The following is a 10,679-nucleotide window of genomic DNA, read 5'->3' on the forward strand; positions in this document are numbered from 1 at the left end:
AATAGTACAGCTTGGATAATGGGACACCTGGGAATGCCCCATATAGAGTATTAAGTTCCCCCTAAAAAATCTATACAATCTGCTCAATTACTCCACCCGAGGGAAGATATCAACTGGACATCAGTATGAATACTACACCTTAATAGCTTTCTGCCCTCCAACAGACTCATCAAATGAATCTCAAATAAAACAATTAGATAATCTTAAAATCCATATTAAAAATTAAGGGGACAATAAAGTATACATAATAATAATAACAATAAATCAAAATGCTAAAGAAAACAAACATAACTAGGCCGGCGTCTGATCAGTGTATCCCTTCCTTGCTTGGCTTTGTTCATAAAAATAATCCTCAGTCTCCTAACTTCCCATAATATGAATGCATCCCCTGAATATCTGTATCCACAAAGACACATGTAGTAATACACAATCTCAGAGAAGTAGTAATGTCAGTCCAACCCCACTCTCTCTTTGACAAGAGAAAATCTCATGTGTTATTATTTTCTTAAATATTTCTGAAGAGGCATGAATACCATGACAGTGTGCAACACTTAGCTGCCTCCTTCACCTTTGGTGGGAGACAGAGAAAGAGTTTTAATAAGAACATAGCCAAATGATGCAGAGATGCCAAAGAGGAAAGGGATTAAGACAATTTATTTGACAATACATTTATTTCAGTCAGTATTTATTGAGAAAGATCTCTTTCAGGACAAACCAGCTACATAATTTGTGAGGCCAGTATAAAATGAAAATGCAGTATCTCTCCTTCAAAAGTGAACAGGATTTTGAGATGGTGACAACTGCACAGGTTACCTGTCCACAGTCTGCCATGAACCAAGTGAGGCTTTTGATCATGGACACAAATACAAACACGTAAATCTTGCTTTCAAGCAAATGAGAGAAAAACACAAAAGTTTTAAAATTACTGTTTGGAGTAGGAAGAGATGAGTGCATTTAGGAAGAACAGTCCATTTTGGGGTATAAAGAAGAGCTTTCCCCTGGACGATCCAGGGAAGTTCTTAAGAAAGAGGCATCTGAGTTAAAATTTGAAGGATCAATAGTGATGAACACGTGGCTGAAGTAGAAAAGATATTCTGGAAGATGGGAGGGAAGAAAACAGATTTTCAAAAGGGTGAGGGTCTCTGACAGAACAAACCGCTTTAGCAAAATCATGCTTTGTTTAGAGCTATTAATCATGCTCAAACAGAAGCAGAAAGGGATTTTATGTGGAAGGTAAAACTAATGACACTAGAGTTGACTTAGTCTGGCTCTCCATTTCTTTAAGAGTCTGTTTTTGATCCAGGATTCCTGTGCCGAGCAGAGCTGATGTCCTGAATTCCTGGGGTCTTGGATGTTGGCTCCTGTGGGAAAGGCAGGGTGGGAGACATGGATAGAGAAGATATCCTGATTTGAGCTGTGGGAGGAAAAGAAGATCTCGGTCAAATAAGGGAAATCACAGAAAGGAGAAAGGGGGAAGAAAAGAAAATAAAGGAAAGAAGAATAAGCTGATAAGAAGCTGAAGAGACAAAACAAGACAAGACTCACCTCTGCTTTTTAAACGATGTATCAACTATAACCAACATAACCAGGGTAACTACTACAGTCAAGCAGATCAATATCGAGAAGAAGGAGTATCCACCTAGGTGGGGATAAAATAAGAAAATCAATCTATAAAGTGCTCTCTCTTCTACCACAGTTAATGCTTCTCATTTCACAGTGGTGGGACCTCCCCAGAGTTTTAATCTGTCTTTTCTAGAGTCCTTATTTCAATTCCTCCTGAGTCTGTGTCTCTGGTCTGTCCACTTTTTCTCTCTTTCATCAAATCACTAGGTCCTTCTTTTTTTTTTTCTTTCTAGTACCTCCAATCCTTTTCTTGCATTTTCTTAAAATTTAACTGCTGTCATGCTCCACCCTTCTTTCCATGGATTCCCCCACCTGTATCCTCTTGCGCATAGCATTTCTGGCCATTTTTCCAAGTTCTTCACTCATTAGCTGTTTTTACTATGAGAAGACTATCACCTCCCAGCAGGCCCCAGTTCTCACCCCAGTGGATGATGATGTCCTGGCCTCCTAGGCTGCTGTGCTTCACTTGGCAACTCAGGCCAGCTGCCTCCCCAGCTGCCACATCCAGAGTTACTCGGAGATACCAGGTCCCATCAGCATTGGGCAGAACATCACCTCGCCGAGTCCCTGGATGCTTCTGCTTGCCCCTCATCCACATCACCCATATGGACTTTGGATGAAAGCCAGAGACATGGCACACCAAAAACAGACGGCCAGGCCCGGGACTGGGGCCTTTGGACACCCAAGCCTCTGGCTTCACTAAAGAGGAAAGAGGAGGAGAAATAGAATTTAGGAGGGCACCCTAGGCTACAGCTTAGTGACTTAAGGTTCCTTAAGTACTTTGAGTAATCACTTCTTTCTCTTTTCTAAGAAACAATTCAAAACCCAAACACCTCACCCTCTAGTTTCTTATTATGTGTTTCAAAAGGTTGATAAAGAGTAGAAAACTCAAATACAGATGTTGAAACACCAAGAATAGGAGGAGAGAAAGAGTTGGGCTCACCTTGTCTTTCCATTTCTGACTTCCCTGTTTTAAGGATTCCTGCCAGAAACCGAGGGCAAGTGTCACTGAGAAGCCTCTGCACAATTTCTTTAATAATTCGGTAGTGGTTGAGCACCCTACAGACATTCTCAGCTCGACTTCCTGCTCCTGGAGATGGCTTCCAGGAATTTTCTTGGAAACTCAGGAAATCTAGTCCTTGATATGCTCCATTTACGAAGATTTCCAAAGCCTTCCCAGTATGAATTATACATCCAAATGATAACTGGAGCTCAAAGGGGTCTGCGGGTGGATAAGGAAGAGAGAATCAATATGGAAAGAATTACAGGGAAGGAAAGTAAACAACCTAGAGATTTAAAGGAAGGAAAACTTGCTGGGAATCACATGGAAGGCCAGAGGTGGGACAGGAAAAGGGGAGGAAGCTTGTGGGAAGAAAAATTTGAGATAATAAAGGTATTTTGAAATAATTAAGGGGAAGGGCTAGATGGAAGACTGTTAGAGAAATAGAAGACATCGACTGGAAGAGCAGACTGGGGAGTGGTTAGGTACAGGCAGAACTTTGTAAACACTCAGGCCAGGAAGAAAGGAAGGCAGAATCTTGGTAGGAAAAGGCTGACTCTGAGGCCAGGGTGCTGGGCAGAAGAAGATCAAGAACAGACAGTTATTCAAGGTCTAGAACATGATGGTATTTTCAGAAGTGTAAGAGCTATGTGTATTGGGGTGGGAGAAGTAGAGTGGGGGTGGTGGTGAAGGGTGCAGCAGAGGAGGGACAGTGCCCAAAAGGAGACAAGGAACAACATCAGGGTCCATATTCCATCTACCCTTTGAAAGGTGGTCAGAGCCTACAGGCAAATATTAGCTTGGAATAAGGAACTCACATTCAAACTGAAACTGACTGGCATAGGCCTGCACTTCCCGTGGGAAACTGTGGAAGTACAGCTTCAAGAGTGCCTCGATGTTCTTGAGCTCCTCCTTGCTGAAGTTACCATGGGACCAGGGCCTCAGAAAGCGGATGGTGCCCAAGACACTATCCCAGCCATGAGTCTCTAGCTCCCCCAGCCAGCCTGAACCCTGGGTGTACGTCCAGCTGTGGTTGGCAAAGGAGGAGATCTGGATCAAGCGGAAGGAGGGGGATTCTTCTGCAGCCAGATGATGGGGTCCTGGAACCTGAGGACCTGAGAGAGAGAGTGAAAGCATGGGAAAAGTTGGCCCCATAGAGGAGAGGATGCATAGAGATGGTTACACAGGTTGCACGTATTCCCACAGCCTCTTCCTCTGGGCCAGCATCCTCTCCCCAAAATCAGGCAGATTAACTGAGACTACGACAAAGAATACTTTGCTTGGAACTAACCTGGTGTGCAGACTCCAAGGGCATCCTGTAGGTGCATTACTCCCTTCCCCTGGGTCCTCCCCAAAACCTCTCCACCCTGCAGTGTCCAGCCAAGGGTATCTTTCCACCTGGGGTCATCTTACCCACTGTGCTTGCCCCATGGCAGAGAAGTCCCTTGAAAAGCAGAGGCAGCAGAAGCAGCATTGAAGCTCTGTTAGGTGAAGGATGCCTGTACAGGCAAGTTGCCCTCAGATCTCAGACACAGTTCCCCTCTCTACCCTCTCACCCTCTCATCTGACTTCCCTTGGTACACCAACACACAAACCTCTCCCTCTGTTGACTTCCCTGCCAGAGAAACCCTACAGCCTCTGGCAGTCACAGGCCTCCCACACAGTCTCTCACTTCCCCTCTACTTCTCCCACTACCTGACTTCCTGATTTTCTTCTGCTTGTGCCTATACCCTCCTGACCCCCTCTACTGCAGCCAGTCCTGGCTTCTGAAGAAAGTCTATTGTCTGTGATTTGGCTAGAATACTTAGCATCTTTTAGCCTTGGAGAAATCAAGTCCATACTTGGGTTCTCAATGTCCTCCTCTGGGAGAAGAAGTGATGGACGGTGATCAGTGGTGCCCAGTCGCCTTTTCAGCAGTCTCCTCACCCCTTAACCTTCTGCGATCTCCTCCTCCTGTACGCCGCTTGGCTACCTTTCCTCTCCTTGGTCTTTCCTGTTTTTCTCTACTAACCAACTGGTTTCCCTCTGGAATCAACACTCACTCTTCTCACTTGTCCTGCCTGTTCTACCTGTCATCTCAGTCCCCTTCTGTCCCTTCATTCTGGTCTTCTCAAAATCATTGCCAGAAGCACTAGACACTTTGAGTGAAACTGTTAGTCTACAGGCAAACCTCATTCATAATCCACAATGAAAAAGAAGCAGTAGTGACAATACAGGTTATCAGATAATCTATAGAAGATGCCCTTTTGCTCAGTTTTCCTGGTCAGACTAGTTATCACTGTTGAAGGGTCTATGACTGAGTTTAACCTGGAAATGGTGAGCTGGGAGGCAGGTGGATTTCCAGTCATGTTGTGTGAATGGGTCTGTGGGGAGTATCCAGGGGCCTTGGGACCCATCCTTACCCCAAATGAGTTGAGCTTGTCTACTGATGGTGGGCAAGCTTGGCTCTGGGTGTGAAGGGTGGGTGTGACCTGGGAGCACTGATGTCCCCTTTGGTGGTTGTTGACTAGAGAAGAGCTTCATTGGAGGCAGGGAAGTGACTCTAGGGGACTGTGGTATGCATGGGAGAATTAATTATTGAGTTGAGTCTCTACTTTGGTTCCTTTCACTAACATTTGTTACGGCAGCCTGAAGGCAGTTGAAACATCTTTCCTCTGTTTGGCCATTCATCTGACATTTAGTTAGTCCCTACTTGGTGCCAGACACTTAAGTTCAGAGAATAAATTTCTTTGGAGAAAATAAAACAAAACCCAATTAAAATGTCTACTTTTACTATAAAGCTTACTGAATAGTGATCATAATTGTGGGAAAAGATCCACACTCAGTCTCATCCTGGTATTGTTCCTGAATTCCAAGGACAAAAAAAAAAAAAAGCAAAAACTCACAGTTTCATACGCTACTTAGAAAGAGGAGAATGACACAGGCTTCAGACTCCTCATGTGTGATGCTATGGAGAAATATTTCAGAACTCTGAGGTAATGAGATAATTCTAAATTACTTTATTCAGGCAAATTATCATTCCCCCATAAAGACAAAGTTAAGCCATATTTGAACCCTCAGGAAGTCAAACAATATACCACACAACTCCCTTTATGAAACTGAGTAAAACCAAAAATTTGCCTCAGAGTTGAACCATAAAGAAGGCTGAGCACCAAAGAGCTGATGCTTTCAAACTGTGGTGTTGGAGAAGACTCTAGAGAATTACTTGGAAAGCAAGATCAAACCAGTCAATCCTAGAGGAAATCAACCCTGAATATTCATTGGAAGGACTGATGTTGAAGCTGAATCTTCAATACTTTGATCACCTGATGCAAAAAGCCAACTCACTGGAAAAGACCCTGATCCTGGGAAAGATTGAGGGCAAGAGGAAAAGAGGGTGACAGAGGATGAGATGGTTGGATGGCATCATCAACACAATGGATATGAGTTTGAGCAAGTTCCAGGAGATAGTGAAGGACAGGGAAAACTGACATGCCACAGTCCATAAGATCACAAAGAGTCAGACGCAACTTAGAGACTGGACAACAACAACAACAAAGAGCTCAAGAAATGATGCAAGAATATTGATATAAAATGATTTTTAAGAATTTACCTGGTGGCTCAGTGGTAAAGAATCCAACTGGCAGTGCAAGAGACACAGATTCGATCCTTGGTCATGGAAGATCCCCACATGCCACGGAGGAATCAAGCCTGTGTGCCAAAACTATTGACCATGTGCCCCAGAGCCCAGGAACCACAACTACTGAGCCCATGTGCCACAAACACTGAACACTGAGTGCCCTAGAGTCAGTGCTCCGAAACAAGAGGAACCACTGCAATGAGAAGCCTATGCACCAACTACAGAATAGCTGCAATTAAGGAAAAGCCCACACAGCAATCAAGATCCAGCACAGCCAAAAAAATACACATAAATAAAATTATTTTTAAGTTATTTTTAAAATATATAGTTAATCTAAATATGTGTTTAAAATGAACTTGTAAAATTTAACACATTTGTTTACTATCTCAGAAAAAGTAATAATATTCAAGGAATTAAATTCCATATTAATTCATCAAAACCTGAGAAGGAAAATGAAAAGAAAGGAGAGAAATAAGGATTACTGTACTTCAAATTATATTTTATTTATCATAAGAGCACAATATAAAATAAAGTCAGTTAGAAAAATCATTTCAATCACATTTATAGAAAACTACATTAAATCAAGGTGGCAGAGAGCACATTCAGCTCAGATCTCTAAAGCAATTAAAATACTTTAAAATGTGTATTAACAAAAGATGAATGAATCCATTATCATGTTGGAGAATAATAAGGGATCCAACTGCTGAAGAGAAATTGTAAAGTCCTTCTAAAATGAAAGCAGATGAAATGGTTTAAAATCCACAGACCAAAATATATGCAGAAGCAAAATAATACTAATATAAGAGGATGCCTGCAAAAACTATAAATATAAATGAAAATGTAAAAAATTTTAACTAAGTAGATTATTTACTACCCCTAATTTTACTGACTTTCAGGCTACAAGACATTTTGTCATATGACAATAATCCAAGAACTCTCTTAGCAGAATGACATGTTTACCTGGGGAGACATTCTAGCCTGAAAACAGGCAACAGGCACTATATTTACAGGAGAAGCAGATCAGGGATTTAGTGCCTTGCTGCCTTAGACCTAAGGCAAATATCACCTCCTTTGTTCTTGCTACAAACTGAAGAATCAATTGCATCACCTGCACAGAAAAGCAGAGGAGTTCAGGGGTATATTTTGAGTAGCGGCCTCCCAGTTCTGCAGAAAGCTCAGGTAGATTTGAAACTATCTGAAAAAATTAAAGCATAGGATCCTACTTCTTTTAGCTAAAGAATAATGAAAGGAGTAATTGAACACAAGTAAAACACATTAGAATGTTAGTGCTAGAACAGGTTAAAGATGCTTAGGAACTTATAGGAGAAAAGTGGATCAGAGAAAAGAGACAAAATGGGAGATGGTAGTAAACCCTGATTCTCATACTAAAGAAATGTCTCATTTTTCAAGCAGTGAAGGATTTTAAACATGGCAGTTTTGTGATTAAAATGCCTTTTAAGAAAATTCTCTAAATCCCAAGGAGATTCTCTGGAGATTGTACTAGAGAATGATGAGACCATGATGGCTGATGACTTTAGTGACCTGGACAAAGGTAGTAGCAATGAGAATGGAGAGAAATGGAAATAGCAAAGATATGTTGGAGGTCATCAGGAGTAGTCAAACAAAGTGTGACCAGGAGGAGAGAAACAGGGTCATTCATGAAGGCAGGCAGCACAAGTCTGGGGAGGGTGGCACGGAGATTCACAGTTCAGTTCGGTTCATGTTAGATTAAGTCTCCAGTTTGAGGTACTCAGGCGTTTCATGGTACATGGATTGTTGCAAGGGGGTGCTATAGACGACATAGAATCTGCCAAGACCATGATGTTGAGGGCCAAAATCTTGGCCTTATCTGCCTAGCAAAGCAAATGAAAAATATGGAGACAGATTTCCTCTGTTTTTGGAGAAAATAGAAAGGTGAGTTTTATTTTCAGCCAGTGGAGAGGGGAACACAGTAGATTCTTGCCTCAAAAACTGTGCCTTTCCCCCATGAGGAGTCCAGGGGTTTATTCAAGACAAAGGCTCTCAGTCAGGAGTAGTCAACGAGGAACAAAAGTGCTAGGATCTTGATTTCTTCTTCTTGCCTTGTTTCAAAGACAGTCATATACTGGCATCAGTAACCCAGTAATTGGGTCTGGCTGTTTGATGGCTCTGGGGCCTACTTTTTGATATGTAACTACAAAGGGGAATGGCACTGTAAGGGTAAACACCAGATACAGGATGTATTTTGCATAGAGTCAAAAGAAAAAATGTGAGGTGTAGCTCCTGCAGACTTAGGGGACAGAAAAGAAAACTTAGTGACAGATATTCAGAGTTAGGAGCAGTTAAAATAAAAAACTTGGAGTGTTCAGGTTTACTCACTCTTCTCTTTATCATCTTTGTTCTCAGGAAAGCAAAAGAGAAAGACTCATTTCTCTTTTTTTTTTTCCTTTTCACTGCAACAATCAGTTCAGTTCAGTTGCTCAGTAGTGTCCAACTCTTTGTGACCACATGGACTGCAGCATGCCAGGCCTCCCTGGCTACTCCTGGAGTTTACCCAAACTCATGTCCGTTGGGTAGGTGATGCCATCCAACCATCTCATCCTCTGTCGTCTCCTTCTTCTCCCACCTTCAATCTTTCCCAGCATCAGGGTCTTTTCAAATGAGTCAGCTCTTTGCATCAGGTGGCCAAACTATTGGAGTTTCAGCTTCAACATCAGTCCTTCCAATGAATATTCAGGACTGATTTTCTTTAGGATTGACTGGTTGGATCTCCTTGCTGTCCAAGGGACTCTCAAGAGTCTTCTCCAACACCACAGTTCAAAACCATCAATTCTTCAGTGCTCAGCTTTCTTTAATAGTCCAACTCTCACATTCATACATGACTACTAGAAAAACCACAGCCTTGACTTGATGGGCCTTTGTTGGCAAAGTTTCATTGAGATAGACAAGGCTGTTGTCCATGTGATCAGATTGGCTTCTTTTCTGTGATTATAGTTTCAGTGTGTCTGCCCTCTGATGCCCTCTCGCAACACCTACTGTCTTACTTGGGTTTCTCTTACCTTGGATTTGGGTATCTCTTCATGGCTGCTCCAGCAAAGTGCAGCCATTGCTCCTTACCTTGGACAAAGGGTATCTACTCACGACAGCCCCTTCTGACCTTGAATGTGGAATAACTCCTCCTGGCCCTCCTATGCCCATGCAGCCACCACTCCTTGGATCTGGGGTAACTCCTCTCGGCCGCCCCTGGCCTCGAGCGTGGGCTAGCTCCTCTGGGCCGCCGCCCCCGGCCTCTGGCCTGGGGTAGCTCCTCTTGGCCACACTTCTGCACGGTCCATCACAGCCTCCGCTCTTCTGCACTGTCCGTCGCAGCCGCCGCGTTTCTGCGTGGTACGTCGCAGCCACCGCACTTCTGCACAGTCCGTGTGGGGCCACCCAAGACGGATGGGTCATGGTGGAGGAGTCTCACAGAAAGTGGTCCACTGGTGAAGGGCATGGCAAACCACTTCAGTATTCTTGCCTTGAGACCCCATGAACAGTATGAAAAGGCAAAAAGATAGGACGCTGAAAGATGAACTCGCCAGGTCAATAGGTGCCCAATATACTACTGGAGATCAGTGGAGAAATAACTCCAGAAAGAATGATGGGATGGAACCAAAGCAAAAACAATACCCAGCTGTGGATGTGATTGGTGATAGAAGCAAAGTCTGATGTTGCAAAGAGCAATATTGCATAGGAACCTGGAATATTAGGTCCATGAATCAAGGCAAATTGGGAGTGGTCAAACAGGAGATAGCAAGAGTGAATGTCGACATTCTGGGAATCAGCGAACTAAGAGGGACTGGAATGGGTGAATTTAACTCAGATGACCATTATATCTACTACTGCAGGCAGGAATCCCTTAGAAGAAATGGAGTAGCCATCATGGTCAACAAAAGAGTCCGAAAGGCAGTACTTGGATGCAATCTCAAAAATGACAGAATGATCTCTGTTCGTTTCCAAGGCAAACCATTCAATATCATGGTAATCCAAGTCTATGCCCCGACCAGTAATGCTGAAGAAGCTGAACTTGAACGGTTCTATGAAGACCTACAAGACCTTTTTAGAACTAATACCCAAAAAAGATGTCCGTTTCATCAGAGGGGACTGGAAGGCAAAAGTAGGAAGTCAGGAAACACCTGGAGTAACAGGCAAATTTGGCCTTGGAGTACAGTATGAAGCAGGGCAAAGGCTAATAGAGTTTTGCCAAGAGAACGCACTGGTAATAGCAACCACCCTCTTCCAACAACACAAGAGAAGACTCTACACATGGACATCACCAGATGGTCGACACCGAAATCAGATTGATTATATTCTTTGCAGCCAAAGATGGAGAAGCTCTATACAGTCAGCAAAAACATGACCAGGAGTGGACTGTGGCTCAGATCATGAACTCCTTCTTACCAAATTCAGACTTAAATT

The 10,679-nt window shown here is 43.1% G+C and overlaps 1 protein-coding gene across 2 annotated transcripts; it reads right to left on the reverse strand.

The window, feature by feature from the left end:
- Positions 1–625: 625 nt before the first annotated feature.
- Positions 626–4,189, reverse strand: LOC145504722 (T-cell surface glycoprotein CD1e, membrane-associated-like). Of its 2 annotated transcripts, none has more exons than XM_081486029.1 (6): positions 4,037–4,189; positions 3,442–3,738; positions 2,567–2,845; positions 2,044–2,322; positions 1,546–1,639; positions 626–1,361 (listed from the first exon to the last, which is right to left on the reverse strand). In XM_081486029.1, exons 1-6 carry the CDS (start codon positions 4,095–4,097, stop codon positions 1,223–1,225), a joined length of 1,149 nt encoding a protein of 382 aa, XP_081342155.1. In that variant the 5' UTR covers positions 4,098–4,189; the 3' UTR covers positions 626–1,222. The 2 variants fall into 2 exon arrangements, with proteins under 2 accessions (XP_081342155.1, XP_081342154.1); XM_081486028.1 differs by having other exon boundaries at positions 626–1,414.
- Positions 4,190–10,679: the final 6,490 nt, after the last annotated feature.

Source organism: Giraffa tippelskirchi, chromosome 5, assembly GCF_054371585.1.
Source record: "Giraffa tippelskirchi isolate mGirTip1 chromosome 5, T2T-mGirTip1v1.2.pri, whole genome shotgun sequence".
In the NCBI taxonomy this organism is placed as follows: domain Eukaryota; kingdom Metazoa; phylum Chordata; class Mammalia; order Artiodactyla; family Giraffidae; genus Giraffa; species Giraffa tippelskirchi.

Bases quoted from the DNA above. Each gene is read 5' to 3' on its own strand.
- LOC145504722 (XM_081486028.1), bottom strand. From the start codon at position 4,097: ATGCTGCTTCTGCTGCCTCTGCTTTTCAAGGGACTTCTCTGCCATGGG. The intron at 1,640-2,043 runs GTGAGAACTGGG...ATCCCCACCTAG, and splicing joins GGACATCATCATCCACTGGG to GTGGATACTCCTTCTTCTCG. The intron at 1,415-1,545 runs GTGAGTCTTGTC...TTCCTCCCACAG, and splicing joins ACATCGTTTAAAAAGCAGAG to CTCAAATCAGGATATCTTCT.